Source organism: Branchiostoma lanceolatum, chromosome 9, assembly GCF_035083965.1.
Source record: "Branchiostoma lanceolatum isolate klBraLanc5 chromosome 9, klBraLanc5.hap2, whole genome shotgun sequence".
NCBI classification, from domain to species: Eukaryota; Metazoa; Chordata; class Leptocardii; order Amphioxiformes; family Branchiostomatidae; genus Branchiostoma; species Branchiostoma lanceolatum.
In genome coordinates this window covers 1,311,015-1,336,430 of record NC_089730.1, presented here as the reverse complement: position 1 = coordinate 1,336,430, position 25,416 = coordinate 1,311,015, and the positions used below count along the sequence as shown (strand labels likewise).

Below are 25,416 nucleotides of genomic sequence, written 5' to 3'. Positions count from 1 at the left end.
CGTCATTTTGTATATCACGTTAAGTCTAGAATTTTTCCTTCAACCCCCGAGATTTCGGGACAAAAACACTTACTTACCCGAGACGTCTCCGTCTGTGGTAAGAATCTCGAAATGAACTGAAGCTGCTGGTTCCATATGGAACAGTCTTATTGATGCTGCTCCCAACATCGCCTCTCTTCTTGTTCCAAATACGTCTCTTCTCTTGAAGATAGATGAACGCAAAGATCGAGGATAGGAGAAAAACAGCAACCTGAAACATAGTATTTGGCATTCATGCTAAGAAAAACAAAGACGGCTTGCAATCATATGAGAGCAAGAGTTTCACGACCACATTCCTTCACCAAGTAGTATCATCTGTTTAACTATCTGTATCACCTGATTTGAATAAATGAATGATTCAAAATGCTCACTTATGCATAACTTGTATATGTCATAAATATGAAGTCGCTATAATTACCTTCGCCGAGAAAGTTATGCAGAGGGTAGCGTTTGTCTGTTTGTTTGTCTGTAGTGGACCAGCATAACTCAAGAATGCCTGGATGGATTGTTTTGATATTTGGTATGTTGGTAGGTTTTGATGAGACCTGAAAACGATTACATTTTGGGCCCCCTAGTGGCTTCTTACGGTACTGCAGCAGAACTTCCTGTTTTGATATCTCGTGTTCTGGACATGCTATGGAACTGATTTTTGAGTGGTACATAGATCTTTGGACAGAGAGTAAGTGGTACGGGTTTGGGCAACTGCAGGAGCAGGTTTTGCGTCTGACTTTGAAAGGGAATAACTCAAGAAGGGCTTAATGGATGGTAACAATTTTTGGTAAGTAGATAGCTTGAGTGAAGATGTACATGATTAGATACTTCTTATGCAAATCAGTAACTAATTTGCATAATTAATGAGAAAAGTTTATACATCCAAATTCCATGATAGGACTCTGAAACATGTGACGTATGTAACTGAGGAAGAGAGAAATATTAATTGATATGAACTATGCAAATGAAGACTTCATTTGCATAATTAATGAGGAAATACTATAACAAGATGGCCTTGATGGATGGTCATGATTTTTGGTATGTGGATAGCTTGTGTGATGCTTAGTATGATTGGACGATAATTATGCAAATCAGATTCTAATTTGCATAATTAACGAGGTAACTTTAAAAATCCGCTTTGTTCCATGATATGACTATTCCAATTGTAACTGAGGAAGAGAGGACTGTTAATAGATTTTAAAATATGCAAATGAGGGCCTAATTTGCATACTTAATGAGTAACTTGACATTATTATTCCACACTAGCAAATGACGGCAATTTCATACATTTAATACTTTTTTTGTGGCATCGGGAAGTTATGTGAATGTGAACATCGTTGAATCAAATTATGTTAATAAGGGCCTGATTTGCATAATTTATGATAAATATTAGCATAACCTTCTTTGTTAAGCTCATAAATTGTTAAGCTCATACGTTGGACATGTTATATTTTAATACAATCAACTGGTATGATTTATAATTGATGAGAAACACTCCTAATACGTCAGTCATAAAGGTTACAATCATTTGGCGAAGGTATGAGGTCGTGGAACTCTAGTTTCCAATGAGTTAGTGTGGCCACTGAGTTAGTGCAGCTCTTGCTCATCAATTATACTTATGTAAATCCATCATCTCCTCTTTCATACTTACGCAAGTTCAATCTTCAGGACGCTATTGCAGCATTTCCTCAATAATCATGAACATCGTGTCCAAATTTGCATAATTTAGGTCTGTTGGTATCCATCTCTTATTATCACATAGCTAGATGGCGTCGACCAATCAGAAGCCTCCATTGCCCATGTGTTATGGGGCCATAACACACCCGTGTTATAACACACCACTTATTCCATTTTGTAGAGGGGGGTGTCTTTTTGATGAATCTATTTTACTTACCCTTGTTTAGAAAAACTTTTTTCGCAAAATTCACAAAATCTTCTTAGAATACGTGAAAAAAATGAACAAATTTTAATTTAAGTGAAATCTAAACGAGAGGACTAAAACAACATTTTTCACACCCCTACCGAGAGAGTGGAACCGTCCGCAAACGATAGTTGTTGCAAATTTGTCGGGCATCATCACCCGTCCCACAGTTTTACGTCGAGGAACTGACAGACGCCGACTTAGAGTCAGTTTTCGGGTCATGGGAAGTTGGGGAAGACGCCTAGGAACATGCTTCAGCAGTTGAGAGGCAAGGAAGCTGACGAGTGTGACCAACAAGAAGCCGCGGGCACACAGAGTCCCCTCCCCACTCATCACATTGTATTTCCCGAAGTAGCAAATCTTGGCAGACAAAGAAATCGCCCATGAAACCTCCTACGTTTCTACCCAGGAGGACCCCAGGCCGGTATGTTCACGTTTCTGAGGGGTTTTACATGGCGAAAATTTAATTATTGCCGGCAAAGTGATGTTGCCTTGTTCAAAACAAACGCCCCCCTCCCCAGGGCGAACACGTAACTTCCCCAAACCGATGTGTTGGCATCGAAAGAATTACGGTCAAAATCGCCCAAATTCTTACAGGTTTGTACCTACAATGATCTCGGCTCGATATGTGTACGCTTCTGTGAGATTTCTTTTCCGGCTTGAGCAATAATCATCCGGGGAAACTACAAGCAAAGGGGAGGTAAACATGCACGATTCTTACCACACCTAGGCGTCTAGACACTAGGAGCGCGATTCGTCAGGCTATTTGGCAGCTATGCTAGGAAAGCGTTTTGGAATAGCAAAAAACTAGGAAGCTTGAAAAAAAATCGGTATTCTCCGTTACTTTATAAAAGATTTAAGAAGCAGAACGTCTAAACCAAAGACACTTTGTATGTTAGCTTTGAATAATAAGTTTTGAAAACTCAGTGTAACAATATGCAAAATTACGTTGGTGCATCTAATTCTACTGTTTGCTGAATATAATGTTAAAGTTTTACTGTAGCTCAGCTCTTCAATGATCGTGTGCTAACATACCAGTATGACCACCGTGACGACGATTGTGTTGTTGTTTGTGGCAGAGGACGGCTGAACCACCGCGCCTTCCCCGGTAAGGTTGGTGGTGGGCCCGGCAGAATCACTCCAGTACACGCGAACCTGCAGGGTACCGGCTTCTGTTCGTTCCTCGCGCCAGTGCACATGCGCACTCTGTACCACGTCGCCTCTGATCTCTGTATATGAACAGATACAGAGTAATTATCACTGTAGTAGTATAGAGCAGGTAGAAGTTGTTTGTTTGTACAAAATGTATTGCATTGTATTCATGGCGTAACACACCAGCTTTGAACTGAACAGTGCAAGCGGCCAGCACATACGGATAGATTTATTTGATCCCCTCACATCGGGAAGGACCCCTACTCTTTTCGATAAGTGCGGTGGGTTCTTTTACGTGCTCGAGGAGTTTTTCCTCTACGTAACCTCAATTCAACATCCTATCTCTAAGGGACGTTCCTTACTAAAGCTCGATACTCATCTTAACGTTCTCATTTCAACCCTACGGAATGAAAGAAAATGGTGCAAGTGTCTTTTCCATGGGGACGTCAGCGGGGCATGCCAGGGGATTCAAACCCAGAACCTCTCTGTGAACACTCTGTTCATCATTAGCAATGAATAGCAAAGATACAAAAGAATGTAGGTTATCACGTTGCTTGAATAGCTATCAAGGAAATGCTATGTTTTTATCATGCACATGTTTAACGTGAAAATTTGTTTGTGCGCCGGTTCCCGGTCCATCCCTCTAAACGTCGGAAGATGAGTAGAAACCAGTTGTTTCGAGATTAAACAACAATTCAAAATGCTTGTACGAATGAGAAGAACAGAGGATCTGTGTAGTGATGATAGCTTTCTGAATGTTTCATATTGCACACACTGATATCATTTAGAAGGGAGAAATGGAAATAATAGGAAATGCCTTCACCCCCGAGGTGTCTTAAAAATGTAACACAATCTAATGAAAGCTACTCACCCAGGACAGCAGTAGGGACGCCCCCTCGCGGCAGGTCATTATACACGCTTAGGCTACCGGGGAAGTCGTTGATGACATGAAGGACTTCAGTTCCATTGTTTTTCGCTAGAGGCACTGTTAGCCATCTGACATCGCAGGCAGGATCGGCACCATGAGATGTTCTTCTAACAAAGAACAAGTAACAGCTCACAAACACCAGTGTGAGGCGCATGTTGTGTCTGTAATTGAAAGGAAAAGAAACTACATGATACGTAGTAGTATGTAATAGCATGTTGGGAGCTGGCATGCTATTCTTTAAACAGTATGGAATCGCCACAGATGTGCAACACTGGACAAGATTAAGATGTTCTAGTCTAGTTCAAAGCCATGATCTGTTAACAGACTGTGAAATACAGGAGGTCTGTTCGAACAAATTATGTCAGAGTTCTTGAGTCCTGTTGTACATGTGAAATTTTATCACGTGTCAGATCGAAAGATCTTCAGCATGTTGAAGGTGGCTACCTCAGTTGAAAGAAGAAGAAAAAGAAAAAGTTCGATCTATTCGATCACAAGACTTACTTGAGACTGAAGGTATGCATAACATGTACATTCAAGTATTCTGTCGAATCTGTCTTTAACCGATACAAGAATAATTGCAGGTTTTCGAGACACCCATGGCACACCCAAAACCATTAGAACAGTCCCGTCTTTTCACCTTTTCACAATAGACCACTATGGCTACTGTGACGATACTGTATTTGATTAGTATATACTGACAGCTATGGTCTACAGCGGCGGGACAGGTAACAAGTATACCGCCTTTGCCATGTTTGTGTCTACCACGGCTCAACAACCAAGGTCACCCGCGGACACAGATACACTTCAGCAACCTGGTACATGTATACACATACCTAAACACCGTTCCCGTTTAGGTGAGGGAGATTTCGTGACCTGGCCTCAGGGCAAGTCTACGAGTGTAAGGCCTGAGAAAACTTGTTGTGTTTCCGGTTATGGTACCGAACAAAATAGGGTCGGTAGGAAGGCCTGGAGTAATTCTGAAAGAAAATTTTGGCCCAAATGATCCAATAACTTGTTTAGAGTTGTAAAACTGGAATGCACCCCGACACTGGGGTTTTCAACACTTATATTGTATTTATACAGATCTAGGTATATGTTATACCAGCACATTCAAATACATGTATACAGTATAACACTGAACAAAGAAGTACATGCAATAGTTACTAACGTTACAGTCTATCGGAAACTAGAGTTCCACGACCTCATACCTTCGCCAAATGATTTTAACCTTTATGACGTATTAGGAGTGTCTCTCATCAATTATAAATCATACTAGTTGATCGTCTTCACCCAAATAAGAAACGTTGTCCAAAGTATAAGCATAACAAAGAAGGTTATGCTAACATCATCAATTATGCAAATGAGGTCCTTATCAGCATAATTTGATTCAACTATGTTCACCTTCACATAACTTCCAAATGCCACAACTGTGAAATTGCCATCATTTACCTGTATGGAAATAACGTAGTTACTCATTAATTATGCAAATAAGGCCTACAATTGCATAGTTTCTATCTATCAACATCCCTCTCTTCCTCAGTTACAAATGTCACATATTTGAATAGTCATATCATGGAACACAGCAGGTTTTTAAAATTTTGTCATTAATTATGCAAATAAGAATCTGATTTGCATAATTATCGTCCAATCATACAAAGTATCACGTCAGCTATGTACATACCAAAATTCATGACCATCCATCAAGCCCATCTTGACTTATAGTATTTTCTCATTAATTATGCAAATGAGGTCCTCATTTGCATAGTTGATATCTATTAATATTTCTCTCTTCCTCAGATACATATGTCACATGTTTGAGGTCTCGGACCGGAGTTTTTTTGCGATTTCGTATGTAGGCCGACACCCTCAGGTCGACGGGCTACAATTCCGCCGAGAAAAGTAGGACGGAAAATGTAATCACATGGTCGAAAAGCGGTTTTCTGCTGTTTTCCGATGTATTTATCGGTATTGTCCGTTGTCCCTTTATTTTGGGTAGAAACCATAGTAAAATGTAAATTTGGCATCCGAAAATTATCATTTTTTTACACTTTTTTGATCGAACCTGCTCGGAAAAAACGAGTTTTCCTGGGGTCACGGCATATATGCTGAGAAAGCTTAGTAAATGGTGTCTCTGAAAAATGAAAAAAATAAAAAAGTCATGTGATAACTTTTTCGCAATCTCCGATGACGCAAATTCGGTGAAAATGCATTAAAAACGATGCTATTTGGGTCATCAGGCGAGAAAACCGCATCACCGTTCCCGCGGATTAATACAAAAAAGGCTTCGATAGCGAACCAACTGCACCGCGCCCAAAAATACTACAACTCACGGGCTTTTCAGAAGATTCAAAATATTCATACACAGCTAAAACCATCACCAAGCAATCTCGGGCAGAAATCAGGGTGACGACCACGCACTTCCGGCAGATTAACGGGTCATGACCCAACCCCGGTCACAATTGAACTCCGACCCGGAACCTTAAAAGGACGGCAGCGGCTACGTCGATGACGTCATAGATGACGTTATTTCGACGCATTCGAAAGCTTTTATCAAAATCTGTAAGTTTGTTTGAAAAAACCCCGAAGTTTGCCCTTTTTTCTCTTTTAAATTCGATATATCCATGGACAGGTGCTTGGCGCCCCCCTCCCCCATGTGCCCCCCCCCCCCCCCCCAAACCTCAAATACGGCCATCTTTAATCATTTCTGGCCGCCAAACCGTTTTTAAAAGGAATTCACTGACTACGTCATTTGATGGAAGCCCATGTTTCAACTTGACCTTCGGTATGATTTTCGCGATGCCCCGCCTTTATGATGACTTAAATTGGAGAATTAAGCTAAAATCTAAGTGCTTTAAGCCTTCTTAAGGCGAAACTTGGTTTTCTGACTTTTGGTTAATCGCTCCTTAACGTCGCGATCTTTTCTTCTTTTGATGGTGTGAAGTGACAGCCTACTAGGCGCGCTACACATCTCGGACGCACTTATTTAAACTGCCCGCTTCTAGCTCTGATGACATGCTCCAGGTTGCGCTTTGGACTGTGTCAGAATGCATTCTTTTACACATTTAGGGAGCATTGTGCTGCTTAAGGGGCCTTTACGGCGAAGTAGTGAAGAATTTGATGTCGGACGCGTTTGATTCGGAATGTGCGACCCGTGGTCTACCAGTCTATACCAAAATTTGACATATTCTTCGTTTCAGTTAAAAGCTACGAACTTAAAACGCGACCCCCTGCTGTTTTCCTCGAGAACCATGACGTCACTGCGTGACGTCACCGACGCCAACTCTTAAAGAGGCTTTTCTGCCAATATGCAGCACCGAAACGACAGAAAGTCCGCATAATGTCCAAGCCAAGGGCATGAGCAGGCTCTCCATCCCGTTTTACCTGTTTTTTGAAAAGCGATGTCCTGAAAAATGATGTTTTTATCAATTTCCCTACTGTAACGTTGTTAAGGCCTGCACGTTGGCAAAATAGCCTCAAAACACAGTGTTTTTCACATGACTTTAAACCCCTGCTGCGGGAAAAGTAATAGTCGCAGATACGCTAAATTTGGATATATGGTGGATATAACTTTTCTGAAAATTTTGAACAAATTTTAAGACAAAATATGTTTCTTAAGGTTCCGGGTCGGAGTTCAATTGTGACCGGGGTTGGGTCATGACCCGTTAATCTGCCGGAAGTGCGTGGTCGTCACCCTGATTTCTGCCCGAGATTGCTTGGTGATGGTTTTAGCTGTGTATGAATATTTTGAATCTTCTGAAAAGCCCGTGAGTTGTAGTATTTTTGGGCGCGGTGCAGTTGGTTCGCTATCGAAGCCTTTTTTGTATTAATCCGCGGGAACGGTGATGCGGTTTTCTCGCCTGATGACCCAAATAGCATCGTTTTTAATGCATTTTCACCGAATTTGCGTCATCGGAGATTGCGAAAAAGTTATCACATGACTTTTTTATTTTTTTCATTTTTCAGAGACACCATTTACTAAGCTTTCTCAGCATATATGCCGTGACCCCAGGAAAACTCGCAGGTTCGATCAAAAAAGTGTAAAAAAATGATAATTTTCGGATGCCAAATTTACATTTTACTATGGTTTCTACCCAAAATAAAGGGACAACGGACAATACCGATAAATACATCGGAAAACAGCAGAAAACCGCTTTTCGACCATGTGATTACATTTTCCGTCCTACTTTTCTCGGCGGAATTGTAGCCCGTCGACCTGAGGGTGTCGGCCTACATACGAAATCGCAAAAAAACTCCGGTCCGAGACCTTAAGTGTCCTACCATGGAATTTGGCGGCTGTATAAACTTTCCTCATTAATTATGCAAATTAGATAATGATTTACATAATAAGTATCTAATCATGAACGTCATCACTCAAGCTATCTACTTACCAAAATTCATGACCATCCATTGTGCCCTTCTTGAGTTATTCCCTTTCAAAGTCTGAACCAAAACCTGCTCCTGCAGTTCCAAAAAAGCCGCTAGGGGGGCAAAACCTATACCACTTACTCTCTGTCCAAAGAGCTATGTACCACTCAAAAATCAGTTCCATAGCTTGTCCAGAACGAGATATCAAAACAGGAAGTTCCGCTGCAGTACCGTAACAAGCCGCTAGGGGACCCAAAATCTAGTCATTTCTTAGTCTCAACAAGATCTACCCACCTACCAAATATCAAGACAATCCATCCAAGCCTTCTCGAGTTATGCTGTACGTTACACACAAACAAACACACAAACGCTACCCTCTGCATAACCTTCTCGGCGAAGGTAAATATGCGAGAGTTCTTGGATCTTATTTTGAAATTCAATCACACAGGTGTCAGATCAAAATTTTGATGTCTCTTGTCCGCAATCGACCAAAAATAGGCTAAGGTTGGCAGGTTTTTGCTAGAGTCGGTCGGTTAACCGGAAACACAACATTTTCCCTCCGTCTAAATACACCACCAGCAACGCCATATTTGGTATCAAAATATACAGAGATTTAGAAGACAGTCGGTCAGAGGTGGGGGAGGGATATCACTTGAAGGAACAGCTTGTCAAAGCCTGTAGACCACCATCTTCAGATCTTTAGACGAGTCAATAGTGGCAAAGCAAACATGTCTGTTGTCGGTCCGACTACAACTATTCACGGTAGCGTCATCAAGCGTGTCGTGGACGCGTTATGGAGAAAGAACCCATAACTCCTGGTAGGAGAGCTCTCAATATAACATTCCCAGCCAAGTACAAGAAGCAAATAACAATTGTGAAGATGAAGATGCGCGTATGAGGTGGGGGTGGAAGTTTTATGTATGATTAGACAACTTTAAAACAAAGGTTACAGAAAGGTCAGATGCCTATAAGAACCCGACTAGTCATGCTCGCAGGGCGCGGCGTGCACAGCTGTAGCAGACTGTAACAGAAAAATGTCATTTACTGCCGACATGAGTAGCAGAAACTGTTGTCCTTAACAACACTTAGCCTGCAAAGTATAACAAATTGGCACAGTTGACGTCTCTACGTCAGCAAGTCACGTATACTGTGAACGGGAAACAGACAACATGTGTATGGATTAAGTCCTAACAGAACAAATATAAAACATAAACACTTACACCGCAGCGCTGCAGAAATCTGGGCTATCCACCTGATTCAGGTAACTACATTAAAGCTCACAAACAAGCCGTTTGGACATACCACAGTGAGTCCTTTCACAAAAACATAATGGCCACCTTGTACTGTTCAGGCTCGTGCTCCGCGTCAGCTGACAACTACACTTACCGTCCGGCATGTACTTGTTCTGAGTTCTGTATTGACTGAAAACAGCTCACCTAGAAGTTCTACCATGGCATCCTCTTCCGTGGTTTCTTCGGGGCAAGGCGGGCTCTCTACCGCCGGGGTACTCTTTGTCACCCGGTAGTAGTTTTACGCGGTCGGAGTTTGATTGGCCAACCCACGACTCCAATGCAATGGTGAAGCAGTTTGTCCAACAGTACTTCTCCACCTAAGTGGAATTCCGAACCTCTGACCGAACTAAGCTGCAATTGTTCAACCCTTCACACGTCAGATTCCACCTACTGACCTCCCATCGGCACAGCTTATCTTTGTTAAACAACATACTTAGCGTTCGGGGGTTGAAAATTAACTACGGGCGGAGGCAATATTGCAGGGATAGAATGGGAGGTTAGGATTTATGAGAGGCACAGTTGTACTGAGACAATGGGTCACTTGAGTCCCTAGAGGGAGGTTTTCTAATGGCGTTGGTACACGGTAAGTGTTAGCAACATATCCAATGTTTGGTTGTATACATTTTGGTAAAGAAAAAACGCCCTTAAATACACATACTGTAAAAGTGGAAATGTTTGCGGCGATTTAATTTCGCGGTAAGGAGAAAATGGAGTGCTCGCGGTGGCAGTTTCAACAAGGGGGTATACCGTAAACGGAGGGAGTTGCGGTTGTTTTCGATGAAGAAGTCAGCACGAAAACGCGAAAATGTCCCCTTTTACAGTATTTTGACTATCTCCGCCCACAAGATATTAGCAGTCGGAGTTACTTCTGGATTTGCATAATTGAAGATATGAATGTATATGGACCTGATTTGAAAAACAAGCCTGTAAAGATACGCCAATTTCATTGGATGATTACAGGGCATTACATTGTACAGCACAAAAGTGGTAGTTATAGCCTGAAGCAACTTGGCTAAACGACCAAACTAATCATCTGCACATTTCTTCTACAGTAAGGCCACGTTTATTTGATTATATGGATGACATCCTCTGGCAACCCTAAGCGAGCGTGCGAATAAAAAAAGGCTTGGCAAACAGAAACAAAAGGCGCCTTCGTCATGAAATCTATGTGGTCAGAAAGGATGAACAGAGTATGGCATACCGAAATATATAGATTCTTCATTTTTGTTCTTTCAGAACTTATAATTTGAATTTGGAATTAGCTTTGGCATTCCACGACATTAATGTCCGTTTTCCGAAATATTTTTTTGAAATATTGGAATGTTTTGGAAACGAACAAAAATTGATGCGCGCGCGGATGTCATCAATATAATCGAGTCAATATGGGCTAAGTAGGAGCTGATGACTAGAATTTCTTTGCAAAGAAGAAAAGGATATATACACAAACCACTGATCAGAAAATAAATGATAAATATTACAATTGACTTTTTCTATAATGTATCATTTATTTGAAGTGCAATAAAGATTGCTTAAAGAACCCTTCTGCTTCGTTCAGGATTATGTTCAAAGGTCCTCGACAAGGAACACGTTAGTAGGAGTGAATGTAGACAACGAGGATTCATGCCCTAGTCGTGACGTAGTTTTCGGAAATATGCTCAATAATCACCCCAGACTTTTGTTTTAAATTCTTCTCAGATTATTCCGTCCATTCACCAACGTTTGAAATATATGTATTTCCAACATTTTACAACAGAAATGCGAAACAACAACAGATTATGAACGTACAGATTATTTAAGAATACTTACCACGAGGAGAAATATCTAAACATTACAAACTCTCGACACAAAACAGCAATCACAAAGCTTCGGATAAGTTCACACAAACTGAACATTGAAAAGGGCAGGCACAACCGCATTCCTCTGCAAGAAAGAATTTGTCAATTTTGTAATTCAGATAGAATTGAGGACAAAAGTCATCTTGTTGTGGAATGTACATTATACAACGATGAGAGAAATATCCTTTATAATTATATACAAGATAAGTTCCCTAGTTTTAAATATATAAACAGCTCTGAAAAATTCCTATTTATTATGAAACTGAACAAACCATGTATTACGAGCTCCATATCTACATACATCTACTATTGCCTAAAGAAGCGAGAAGAAGTCGAACCTGTAAATAGTAGACAAGTATAGATTAGTCCTTTTAGACATAGTAAGATATCATATTTCATTACGTTATTTTATCACCACTGTATGTATTCCTTTGCTTATCACCATAACCTGTACTTGGCTTGTTTAAGCATAAATGTACAATAAAGGTCTTTCATTCATTCATTCATTCAATGATAGAAAAGGCAGAAAGCTGGGTCATCTATAATGCGTGGCTTAGTCTAATATGGTCCTTATTATCCTGATTGGCGATGGAGTCCACTAGCTTAATTTGGATGAGCTACACACAAACGTAACAAGAATTTTTGCTATTTCTGAAGAAGCTTTTCTTTAAGAGAAATCAAACAAAAATCCAATTGTCTTCCCAATAGTTTTTCGATACTGTATTATCTCCTTCGACATTGAGAAACAGTATTGGGATTCTACCCAAAGGAAGGACCGACGGTCGCGCTCAAAGAACGCTTGAACTGGTTTCTGTAGCTATCCAATGAGGTTAAGCGTTGAAATGAAAATGTGCACAGTATCTCCTCGTCAAAAAGGCTGTGCGAAACACATCTGCACAGCACACATACACACACACCTTCACACACGCATGTGCCACTGAGACATACACCTTGACAGAACCACACATTCCGTCCACGTTCAGCCCAACGTTTCTGACTCTAGTCACTACAAATGTCTCCAATAATGCAAATGCATTGAAGCTCGTGCTTATAGCGGATTTTTCTCAATAGCGAACACCACCGGTCCGCGAATCATTTGTAGTAAGAGTTCCTTTCTAGTGCTTGGAAAGGTTTGACTGAAAAACACTACGTATCCAGAGGGTACACATTGTTAGATCTGAGTGACATTTGACCACGTCAGCACTGCCGAAAACGATCTGTCTGCCGAGTCGCTAGTAGATAGTTTTAGACTGGCTGTCGGTCAAAGCGCTGGTGTTTCCACTGCTGTATCATTATGTGACTATAGCGCTATAAACTTCAGATTGATGATAGTATTCCAGTACTGATTCGAAAGAGCACCTGTACTGATCTAACCCATACTTATATCATCAATTTTGAAAAAAGATCAGACAAAGACATGATCCTAAGATATGCATCTAGGCTTAGTATGGAAAAGGATGACTTTTCAATCGATAATATATGTCTCCCTTTAGATATACCAGAATTCGACATTATTGACATACGTTTTCAAAAATTTCTACTTGGAGTACATTCAAAATCATCTAACGACGGCGTGCAAGGAGAGTTAGGAACTTTTCCCATAATGATATCTGCTGAAATTCAGCTCATTAAATACTGGCACCGCTTGGTAAACTTACCTGAGAACTCTTTGCTTCATGATGCATACAATACTGTATTTACTGGTAATCATGACTGGATTAATCATGTTAAGGACACTCTCTGTTACCACGGCTTTGGACACATATGGCTGAAACCTGAGGCTTATAAAGTAGATTATATTGCCCACCAACTTCACTCCCGGCTACAAGATACACATATACAAGAGTGGTTTAGCCATATTAGAAGTAATTCAAAACTGTCCTTTCTCAACAAATCGAAAAACTGTTATGAACAAGAAACATATCTTGATGATATATATAACGTTGATATTCGTAAAGCGATAACTAGTAGTCATAAGTTGAAAATAGAGACGGGCAGATATCATAATGTAGTCCCTGACCAAAGGTTTTGCTCATCTTGTCCAATGAAAATTGAAGATGAATTTCACTTTGTCATGGAATGCTCTAGATATGATGATTTACGTCATAAGCTATTCACACTTCTCAAAACAAGTACAAGTTTAAGAGTCTCGATGCTACAGACCGCTTTGAGTACATATTTAAATGCAACAATCCCCACAATGCGAACATAGGTAAATATCTAAACGACTGCTTTCACATTAGAAAAAATACTGAAATTAAATATTAAATCAATGATTATAACACAATATCGAAAACGTATACTAGCCCTTATTGTATTGTATTAGTAATTATGATGTTAAGTCTTATTCTATACTTCCACTTTGTGTTATGTTATCAAATTATTGCCATACCTTGTACCATGTACAATTGTCATGCAATAAAGTTCTTCTTCTATAAAGAATGTCCTTGGTTGGCTGAATGTGGAACAGAGGCTTAAACTAGAGTACCACTGCATACTACCCCTTACCTTCAAAATCGGTACATTTCATGATAGGAAAAGACATAAGTATCCGTTTTCCGACATTTTCTTTTGCAAATTTTGCAATTGCTAATTCTGCAGCTTCTTTCTACAATTTACAGTATGGTGGCAAAGGTTTATTTTGGACGAAAATTGATGCGCGTGCGGATGTCATCCAAGTATAATTGAATCAACACGGCCTGAGGGAAATGAAACAAGTATCTCCTACAGTCAAACCAATGGCAATGGATTGATAATTCTGTTTGAAAAAAAAGAACTTTTTTGGAGGCCAAGCCCAAAATAGAGAAATTCTTATGAATGCAAAGAAATTGTGCTATTTCTTATCATATCCTTCTTTGCATTAACATGTGTTAATTCATTTGGCCAACCTCTTGAGTAACCTTGTATCATTGTCTGGCAGTTGAACTGCCCCTTCAACGATCATGACGGAAAAGAGCTATTTCAAGAAGCCACCAAAACTCACCACAGTTTTTAACGTTTACAGACGAAAAGAAAACTGCATGCCCACCTGCCTACGGGCTCAGGCCAGAAACTGGCACCTTGCTTTCCAGGAGGATCCTCCATGTAGTCCTGTCCCTTGCCCTAGCCTCTGCTTCCCGACTGTTTAGCCCGTGTCCTTCACAATTTGGTCTTTCCATCTCTTCGGTGGTCTTCATCGGGGTCTGGGGGTAGCGAACTCCTGGCCGTAGGCTTTGTACACCTCAGCCTTCTCGTCTGTACCATTTCCACGATGGTCTTTTTTGCCCCGAGTTTGGCTCTGATTTCAACATTTGGTATGCGATCGTAGAGCGTGATGCAGAGAATTGCCCGTAGGCATCTCATTTCGAAGGCTAAAAGGTGAAGTTCATCTGTCTTTTTTAAGGTCCAAGTTTCACAAGCATATGTAGCTATGGGGAGTATAAGTGCCCGAAAGAGGCGCACTTTCTGAATTCAGTCTTTCAGGCATCTACTGATGTCCTTGCGGTTCCAAACTGTTTTTCTTAGGCGACCAAATGCTGAGGCAGCAAGTGATAACCTTCTCTTGATGTCATTTGTGGTACCTGGAACAACACTACCAAGGAAAACAAATTCTGGGACCTTCTCTACTACTGTACCCCCTATGCAAATGTTTTCTTCTGTTTCACTGGAGATGACTTTACACTTTGCAGCATTCACTTTCAGACACTTTTTGCATGCAGCTTCTTGCTCGTGTGTTGAGAGCTGCAGTTTTCTGAATCTTGCTGCGATAAGTGTAGTGTCATCTGCATACCTTTCCTCTGTGGATAGGTTATCATGAAGCTGAAAGGTAGGAGTGAGACTTTTCAGCTCATTCATTACAAACTCCAGGAAAATATTGAAGAGAACTGGGGACATAAGGCACCCCTGTCTGATCCCCACTCCAACTTGGAACCAATTTGTGATTTGACGGTTAATTGTAATTGCACACTGTGTGTTCTTATACAACTCTTCAACTATGTTTACAATTTTACCATCTACTCGTATTGCCCTCATCATTTTCCACAAAACCCACTCATTGCAAAAAAAGTGGGACACTTCGTCTTCCACTGCTTAAAAAAAAAGAAGTCAAACCCCAAAAGCTTAGATTGTATTCCGTAGTAGTTCTTAGAATAGTCACTTGTTCCACTTGTCACTGTTGTTAACTTGCACTGTCTGTATACTTTTTCTGTGCATTGTTTCATGTTGCAATTAGCCTTCGGGCAAAAACTTGCAGATAAACTTTCATTATAGCTTTCACACCAACATGAAGGTGGCATTGTCTTGGGGTGTATTTAAGTTGCACTTACATTATACACTTTATCATTTACAAAGGAAAAATCAACTATATACATGGATAAGTACTGTTACTGTTAGTGCCAGTGATGGATATTGTACTGTGTCTTGCATGTATGTTATATATAGGAAACACATACTAGATATTATAAATAAGTCTTGAACATTGGGTATGTTTGTGTACAAAGATAAACACAAAACTGCAACAATGTAAACAATTTAACTCAATTTTGAAGGTTAAATGTCAATGACATATCATTACAGTACATTTGCATCAACAGGACTTGCACAATAAATAAAATGTTAGAGTACCTTCTATCTATCAGACCACTATTAATAAAATCTTGCATGCATGTGAGGATGTCATTGCATGTATGAATACCAGACCAGACATCCAGAGTGCATGTTGATTTTCAGAGTGCATTTTGGTTTAATGGCTGAAATGCAATAAATTTCACTAAGATTGGACACATATTGTAAGGTGTGAAACATACCATGTACCAGAGACCACACACACATTTCCCACCACAAACATCAATTCAACAGGGCTGAACCTTTTAGCAAGAATACATTAAACATTGTCAGTTTTCCCATAAAAAGTGTTAAACGTTTTACACAAGTTATTAAAATGGTTATGTCACCGAAATCCAACATTTTCTGAATACATTCAGCCATAAGGCTACACCAATTTTATTTGTTGATTTACATAACATAGATAAGGGTTTACATAACATAAAGATTATTCAAGTTTCAGCTTTGCATGGCTCATTTCATGCAATGAACCCCTTTCTTTGATCTAGAACACACAAAAAAAGTATACGTTCTTTTAAAATTTATCTATTTTGGTGGTTATTGCGTTTTACAACTGAACAAATAGTAAAATCGTGAGTAATAATTTGCGAATGGGAATAGTGATCCAATTTCTTGTTTTTTCAAAATGGGAAAAACAAGACAGGCTATTCCGAGAAGCAACCCAAAAAATTGGTGTGGCCTAACACTATTATTCAATGAACATAGATGTTTGATATACAAAATATACATATTATTAAATCATACAAATCATACTTCCAGTTCTTGATTCCTGCCGCCAGGTAATCAAGTTTATTTCTGCCCGTGACATTATAGTAAACACGGCAGCCGGTTTAGAACCTGGCATCACAACTCGCAAAAGCAAACATTGTGAAAAGGCGCAATTGTATGTGCATATTGTACTTTACGATGACTATGCAACTTTTGCATATCAAAAAATGTCTTTTACAAGTCACAGTACCAGGTTCCAAACCGACTACCGTGTTTACTATAACGTCAAGGGGAGAAATTGACCTGGCGACAGGAATCAAGAACTAGAACTAGTAGAAGTATGACTTGTAAGATTTGATGTTCAATAACATCAGAAGGGAGTATATTTTGTACAAATGTTTAAAATGTTTATTGAATGATATTCATGATGGTTGCTTGTAATCAGGAACTGTTGTATTTTTGTGTCATTGGTGACATATGCCCTTTAATGTAGTGCTTTTACTGAGGGTAGTGTTGATCTATGCTACATAGTTGCAGTAGTGCTTGGGTTGCATTTTGTGGGTTGGCTTGCAGATCTACAATCTGAACTGTTTGAGTCATGGCGCCGGTTTGGATTTCCTGTATTTGTGAAGCATAAGAGGCTGGAGAAACCTCCTGTATCTGTGAGTCTTGTGAAATGCTCGTTACTCTGATGGGAATGGTCTCCCCACTCTCGGACACAAGTGCCTGAATGTGACTTCCAGGTGATACACCCTGTGGCAGCTGTAGCTGCACCTGGACAGGCTGCTCCTCAGTAGCGGCTTCACCTGCATCCACTCTCTTTGAAGTGCGACCTTTCCCCTGTTTCTCTTTACTGTGTAACTCCTTGTGCCTCTGTAGGTTAGCTTTGAGGGCGAATCTAGAATGGCACATGTCACACTGGAACGGTCGCTCGCCCGTATGGGTCCGCTGGTGGCGCGTGAAGTGAAACTTGTTGTCAAACTGCGCCGAGCAGACCTCACAGGAAAAGCGCGCCTGCCCCATGTGTTTTAACTTCTGATGTGACATTAGGTGGCTTTTCTGGGTGTAAGAGGCGTCACAGACCCCACAGGCAAAAGGTTTCTCTCCCTTGTGGGTGTGCTGTCGTCGGTGTTGAATCAGGGTGGACAACTTTCCGAACCTGGTTTTGCACACCTCGCACTTGAACGGTTTCTCCCCTGTGTGGATCCTGCGGTGAGTCAACATGTTGCCCTTTTCCGAAAATCTCTTCTGACAGATGTCGCAGACAAAGGGTTTCTCGCCCGTGTGGCTGCGGCGGTGGCGAATCAGCGTCGTCTTCTGAGCGAAACTCTTGGAACAGTCCTTGCAAACGAAGGGCTTCTCTCCGGTGTGTCTCCTCTTGTGTTGAATGAGAGAACTCTTTGACGGGAAAGGTCGATCACACTCATGACAAATAAAGTTGTCTTCTGTATGCTCTCTCATATGTTCTCCTAGCCATTCTTGATCGCTGAACTCGGCGCCACACTTTCTACAGGTCAGGTTAATGTTGTGCGTCCTCCTGTGGCTCAGGTAAGGACCTTTCTTTGAGAAGGTCTCATCACAGATGTCACATGTGAAGAGCTTCTCCACCGCATGTCGCCTTCTGTGTGCCAGGATCTTGGACCTGCGTGTGAACTGAGCCTGGCAGATGTCGCAGGTGTAGGGTCCGTCCCCCTGGAGAACAAACTTGCCCAGGTCCACCTCATCATCGTCATCAGACAATATAGCAGACTGTTTGGGTCGTCCCTTCGAGCCCTTCGGCCTGCCTCGACCCCGCTTGACTGGCTGTGGCTGGGTCGGTGGGGCAGATTCTACAGAAAAGAAAGTTCAATGCAGAAATGCAGACTCATGCATGATGGGAAATCCTATGTTATAATTGCTGAAGATCCAGGTCAATTCTTGGCTTAAGGTAGCAGCACACAGTATTTCTCCACGACCCCCGGAGTCATTGACATAACGGTAAAATAATAGGGCGCCCTAAATCTAAACGTTAACGTGAAAGCCAGCGAGGCAGGAACTTTACTGAATGGTAGTAAAATAAGTGGGCTTTTAGATCGCACATATGAGATTACGTAGTTTGCCCATTTGGCGTATAAATGTGTGTGACCCTTTACAGCTGCCAGCCGGGGTGAGTCGGCTGCAGTTCCGTGTGATCCCGCATGACCCCATTTACAAGTGGTCGTCAAATTAAAAGAAAAAACTTTTTCTAGTTTTCAGTTATTTTGTACATTGTACCCTCAACTTAAACATATGTGCTTGTCATGCTTCTTAAATGCACCCTTCTATTATTTTATCCACATTGAGTTCAGTCACTTTGTGTTCCTTAACTATAGAAATCCCCAAAGGCTGGAAACTGTGTTCTGCTACCTTGCAAGATTAAAAAGACAAATGGACTCAACAGGTTGGGGTTTTTTTGCGCGTGAAAAATTTGCGCGTGAAAAAATAAAGTTCAAGAAACGTTTCAGAAAATGTGTACTACAAAATTCTTAGTCAGAAAAATTTTATGCCATGATATGATTTTGCATCTGTTTCCTGAATTTTGAGTTTGAATTTTAGGTCCCTTGGGAATATCTAAGCTGACTCCCAAGGGATTTAAAACCTTTTTGGAGGTTTTAAGCTTAAAACTTGAAATTAGATGACCCACAATGGAACTAAGTATCTTATTGTTGCATTCTACAGTTCAAAATGTTGTTCTTTCAATCTTCAAGGGATTTTAAAGTGATTTTCAAATGTTAAGTGAAAGAATCTGCTTGAAAAAAGATGAAATTAGGCTAATAGAATGGAAAAAAGCTTCAAATAGTTACATTTTACAGTACAAAACCTTATATAAGTAAGTTGACTGTTTTTTTAAAAGATTTAAGTGATTTTCAAATGTTTAGGTTTCAAGCCCCAAAAAGTTTAACAATTCCCAAGGGACCTATTCCCAAGGGACTAAAAAATCAAAAGTTTTCAAACCATAAATTCAGGTGTCAGATGAAAAATTGTATCATGGGATCACATTTTCCTGTCTAAGAAAATTATACTGCACATTTTCTGATACATTTTAAAGAAATTTATTTTTTCACGCGCAAATTCTTCACGCGCAAATTTTCACGCGCAAATTTTTCACGCGCAGAAAACCCGTTCCCGGACTCAACCACAGTGTTCTGGTTCTGCAGATAAAGTTTTTTCTAAATCCAAAAAAGTAATTGCATTGCCAATTTGATTTACATGTATCTGGATGGTACTTTTGGGGTTATTATCTCCATGAAAAAAGGCTTTTTCATGGAGATACTGTTTTGCTTGCGTTAGGTGTTTGTGTGTATGTATGTGTCACCGGACGCTTAAAGTCACCATAACTGTAGAACCTGTACATGGATTGTAATGATTTTTGGTATGTGGGTGGGTGTTAGGAGGAGGAAGGCCAAGGTCGATTTTGGGCCCCCTGGCATGTGTGACTGGAACTGCAATGGCGTATTTGTTAAAATCTTCAATGTAGAAGAACTGAAGAGTGGATCGACAGATCGTCATGTTCTTTGGTACACAGGTAGACTAGACCAAGTTGTACACACTAAAGTGCAAACTATGCAAATGAGACCGAATTTGCATAAGTAAGGAGGTAAATCGTTTGCATGTGTGTCGTCGGATGCTTAAAGTCAGCATAACTGTAGAACGTGTAGATGGATTGTAATGATATTTGGTATGTGGGTATGCGCTGGGAGGAGAATGGTCAAGGTTGATTTTGGGCCCCCTGGTTTGTGTCCCTGGAACTGCAATGGCCTATTTGTAAAAATGTTCTAAAGGGGAATAACTGAAGAAAGGAACAACAGATTTTCATGTTATTTGGTACGCAGGTAGGTTGGACAGAGATGTACACACTGAAGTGCAAATCATGCAAAGTTAGTGTGTTTGCGTGTGTGTGCGCGTGTGTGTATGAATGTGTCACCGTGTGTGTATGTATGTGTCACCGGATGCGTAAAATCAGCATAACTATAGAACGTGTAGATGAATTGTAATGATATTTGTTATGTGGGTAGGTGTGGGGAGGAGAAAGGTCAAGGTCGATTTTGGGCCCTCTGGTATGTGTCACTGGAACTGTAATGGCGTATTTGTCAAAATCTTCAAAGGAGAATAACTGAAGAAAGGAGCGACAGATTTTCATGTTATTTACTTGGCAGGTAGCTTAGAGAGGGATGTATACAATGAAGTGCAAATTATGCATGGACTTGATTTGCCTAAGTAATGGGAAAATCTATATTTGCAGTGTTGGCCATTGTGGCACTTCTAACAGCTGTTAGTAGCTATTGATAGCGAAAGTGGGTCACTGTGGAACCTGAGCCCCCGACAGCTGCAGGTGGCCGGGGGTCATACCATTGAGCGATATAGAATGGGGGGAACTGGTTTAATACAAAAAAAAGTTTCATGGAGATTTTGGGTCCTAAGACTCTTGTTGCTGCTGTAATGCATGAATATAGTAATGTAAATATATGAATATAGTAAATTTGTTTGGATTCAGAAAAATAGTATCTGCAGACCCAGAATGCTTGCTTCTACTGTTGAGTCCCCCCTTTGAATTAAATACTGAAACATGTCATCATTCTAATCCCGGGGTGCCTACCTCCTGGTTCTGTAGCTTCCTTTTGGCCAGAAGTGTTTGGTTGGTTGGCCACAGGCTGCTCCTCTGGTCCACTCAGGTAGGTTGAACAGTCAGACAGGACATTGACAATCTCCAGAAATCCTGCTGCTACCAAGATGTCCTGGGCTGTTTCCTTGGTCAGCACCAACTTGGCTGTATACATGTAGTCCAAAAGGGCATTGAAGCCTTTCTCTGTCACAGGGTCCAGTTGTACCTACAGGTACATGTAGAGGGCGGTGGAAAATCAAGATTAGGACTCGAAATTCATTTTACAAAATTGGTGCAATGGTGCACCCAACAAAAACATTAGGTGCACAGAAAGAATTTTGGGTGCACCACATAAAAAGGGTTGAATGTCAGCAAAACATAGTTACAAAGTTTAATGCCACTGCCTCTCTTAAGAACTTCAACCTGTAATTCTAAAGTACAACAAAAGGTTTAACCGTTATATTGCTTTTTCTGAAACTTACATTTCAAGAATACATGTGTATCATGTATATTGGTGAAAAAAGTACCCTTACCCTTAGTGTACAAAACTATCTAGGTGCACTGGTGTACCCACAGTCAAAACAATTACTCTCATCTCCCAAATAAACATAACCCCGGAATAAAGATCCCCCCCCCCCCGGACAAATCTTCAAAATCTAATAAACATACCCCCCTGAATAAACATACTCCCTGGAAAATTACCAAATTGACAGGAAAACTGTGTCCGAGGGGAAGGAGATGATAAGAACATAGGATCTTTTTATTCAGTTATGCCTGAGGACCACACCAGTTAAAATATTGAGCAGAATAACTGTACATGTCTTGTTCAAATTATAATCTCCCTCGCCACTTCTAAAGAAATTGTAATGTTGAAAAAAAAAAAAATTGTTGAAAAAAACAATTGTTGAAAAATTGGGCATAGGCACAGCTGGGTTCCTGACTTGATTGAGCAAGGGTTTGAGGTCCTCTTCCAATTTCTCAGGCAGTAACCTCAAATACAGTACGCACCCTGACTTTGGCAGTGACTTGTGATGCCTTTTGAGTTTTGAAATGTTTTAAAAGTGCATACTTTATTCGAGAAAATACAGTAGGACACATACCTCTGTTGCATCATAAGCAGCAAACACAGATTTGAAGTATCCGGAGTAGGCCGACAGCACACACTTGTGAGCTCTCCACTCCTGTCCTGCCGCCTTCAGGGTGATATCACACAGGAAGTCATCTCTGCGCTGCTGGTCCAACTGCTGCAGCAGACTGTCAGGCAGGCTCAGGTACTTATAGATGTGAGCTGTACTTGTCGCCATTCTGAGGAGAACAAGGGCAATCAGAGAAAGCAGACTTCACCCCCTTAATGGTGAGTGCCCTTGGGCACAAGGAAGACTCAGGTACAATTAGATATTAGCTGTACTCATTGCCATTCTGTAGAACAAGGAAAACAAGGGAAAACTGTGCATGCTGTGTGGAAGCACATGCACACCGACACAGCAAGAACAATTTTTCACTTGTTTGGGGGAGTAGTAAAAAAAAGAAAAATAAGACATTGAAGAAATCTGCACCTAGACTTCGGAAAAAGCCGCTAGAATGCCTTAACCTATAGCATTTACTCTCTGGCTCAAGAGTTATCTACCCTAGCATCACGACCCTAGCATGTCCAGCACAAGGGATATCAAAGCTTGAACTTGAAGTTTTGCTGTACCTTACCATTTTTTAAATTTTTTTATCTATGCTAGACCAACTTATGGCGGACCGTGAAGCCTGGAGAGAGAGAGCAGTCCTAGTCCGGGCAAGCTGCCCGATATGATGATGATGATGAGTAACCATAACCTCAGCTTAGCAGCAGAGCTGAATAAATGTTCATTACACAGGGCGCTGATGAGTGGCGCTGAGGTAGGCGTTAACTTTACATTTAAAGTTCTGTGAGTCCTTGATGTTCACAATGGCCTGCGGGAGGCTGTTCCACAGCTTAACTGTAGCAGGGATGTGGAAGGTAGCCTCCTTCCCGGACTTCCTAGAACGGCGGCGTATATATTTGGGGAAGGGGGGTGACTCAGTGAAGATCTTACATGGGCCAAGGTTCTCTAATGCCGGCAAGGGAGTTTCACTGCTGAGGGAGTTATGTCGCCGAGGGACGACCGCCTTTCTAGCCAGTCTGCTTCCAGTCAGGCTGAGCAAAGGGAAGGTGATTAAGACAGCCATTCAGAGAGGCTATTAACATGTTCGCACAAGGGTAATTCACATGTTCGCGCAAGGGTAATTCACGAGAGGAACAACTGACTGAATAGGTCCGGAACATGCCTGGTTTGTTACGGGAGTTTCCAGCTGAAACAAAACATGAATAACACACCAGCCGGGGTCAGAAATGGAGGCTGGACTAAAAGTATCTCTTAAATCAATGTGGGCATTTATTCTATTGAAGGCTGTCGGACAGTTTTGTCAGATTTCTATATCTAGTCCGGAACCGGCAGAAAACAAATACACATGTCTATAGAAAGGCAGTCGTCCCTCGGCGACATAACTCCCTCGGCAGTGAAACTCCCTTGCTGCCATTAGAGAACCTTGGCCCGTGTAAGAACTTGATCGTGTCACCCCCCTCCCCCAAATATATACGCTGCCGTTCTAGGAAGTCTGTGAAGGAGACTACAGGGAAGGGGGGCATTATTGAACTTGATCTTTGTTTTCCTGACTCTACACACATACCAAATATCATTAGGATCCGTTCAAGGCCTCTCCAATTATGCTGTTCACACGAACATACACACACAGACGGCAGCTACCTACTAAAACATAACCTTCTTATATCATATGTAAGGCCACGCCAATTTAATTTGTCGCTTCTCGGATTTTTTGCAGAAAAAAATTGGGGCGATGGAAAAAAATTGGGCAAATAGTCTGGGGTGAAGGAAAGGGTTTACATAACGATTATTCAAGTTTCAGCTTTGTATGGCTCATCTTATGCAAATGAACCCCTTTCTTTGATCTAGTACTATGATTTCAGTAACAAAATTACCTTTTGCCAGGTAATATATGGATTGATATTGAGAAATAGTTTTAATAAATGAAAAATAATTTATGATCAATGTGACCACACTTTTTAGGTACGTGCAAGCCTTTAAAATCTATTTTGTTGGCTATTGAGCTTTACAACTGAACAGAGAGTAAAATTGGGGGTTAAAATTTGTGAATGGGAAAAGTGACACAACTTTTTTTTTTCAAAATGAGAAAAACAGGACAGATTCCGAGAAGCAACAAATTTATTAAATAAAATGGCGCGGCCTAACAGAAAATACATTGCAAATATGTTGGTTTACGTACTTTTTTGTCAGACATTTGTTGTCAATCGACTCTCACCGAAATGCGCAGCGAAAAGATGTCAACAAGTGTTAACGTTAGTGTAACTTGTTACGTTAAAAAGGGATTTTAACCTCCTTGGTAAAATATAAAAATATGCATTGTATGACTACCGCCATTTGTGAAACGCCCCCCTCCCCACGCTGGGTCCAAAACAAACGAAATACAACTTCCCACGATCGACAACACTTTCTTACCTCTGCTGACCTGTAGAGACTACCTAACTTCTATTTCCAAGCGTTGCTAAAAATGTCGTTGTGCGTTGAAATTGTGTGGTTGAAAACATTTGATTTCAGCCTTCAGCCGAGGTACACCTGAGCGCTGCGGAACAATATCACGACACAATCCACTACCGCATTATCCATCCGCGGCGGAAAATTGTAAATCGCAAATCTTTTCTTGGTGGGATTATCTGTAAAACCTGTGCATTTTATGGATGAAAGAGTCTATGCCTGCATTTAAGCATGAAAGAGTCTATACCTGCTGAAATAGTTAAAAGAAATGACCTTTCTCCATCATGGGTGCTACCCCCATGAAATAGTGGAATGATCGTCAGACCAAACCAAAAGCTCCAGTTTGGGGGGGGGTTGTATCCAGAACCTTCCTCTTTTTAT

The 25,416-nt window shown here is 40.9% G+C and overlaps 2 protein-coding genes across 7 annotated transcripts in view; both read right to left on the bottom strand.

Moving 5' to 3' along the window:
- LOC136442521 (astrotactin-2-like) overlaps positions 1-10,190 on the bottom strand; it is a 35,893-nt gene extending 25,703 nt beyond the window's left edge. For 2 of the 6 annotated variants that reach the window (XM_066439422.1, XM_066439423.1), the window contains exons 1-4: positions 4,435-4,507; positions 3,975-4,192; positions 2,987-3,180; positions 78-250 (exon numbers count right to left, since the gene is read on the bottom strand). In XM_066439422.1, coding sequence (XP_066295519.1) covers positions 78-250; positions 2,987-3,180; positions 3,975-4,192; positions 4,435-4,460 — 611 coding nt within the window. In that variant the 5' untranslated portion in view covers positions 4,461-4,507. Of the gene's footprint in view, positions 1-77; positions 251-2,986; positions 3,181-3,974; positions 4,193-4,434; positions 4,509-9,698; positions 9,802-9,832 lie in introns of those variants that run through there. The other 4 variants (XM_066439425.1, XM_066439426.1, XM_066439424.1 and 1 more) reach the window with 4 other exon arrangements.
- Positions 10,191-15,615: 5,425 nt separating this feature from the next.
- LOC136441707 (zinc finger protein 835-like) lies at positions 15,616-25,289 on the bottom strand. The gene is made up of 4 exons (XM_066438139.1): positions 25,000-25,289; positions 22,555-22,759; positions 21,449-21,680; positions 15,616-18,662 (listed from the first exon to the last, which is right to left on the bottom strand). Exons 2-4 carry the CDS (start codon positions 22,756-22,758, stop codon positions 17,332-17,334), a joined length of 1,767 nt encoding a protein of 588 aa, XP_066294236.1. The 5' UTR covers position 22,759; positions 25,000-25,289; the 3' UTR covers positions 15,616-17,331.
- Positions 25,290-25,416: the final 127 nt, after the last annotated feature.

What these genes read in the sequence shown, in the direction of transcription:
- LOC136441707 (XM_066438139.1), bottom strand. Translation starts at nt 22,758, where the DNA reads ATGGCGACAAGTACAGCTCACATCTATAAGTACCTGAGCCTGCCTGAC. An exon ending in CTGCTTATGATGCAACAGAG is followed by an intron (nt 21,681 to 22,554) that starts GTATGTGTCCTA and finishes ATGTACCTGTAG; the next exon opens with GTACAACTGGACCCTGTGAC. An exon ending in GGAAGCTACAGAACCAGGAG is followed by an intron (nt 18,663 to 21,448) that starts GTAGGCACCCCG and finishes TCTTTTCTGTAG; the next exon opens with AATCTGCCCCACCGACCCAG.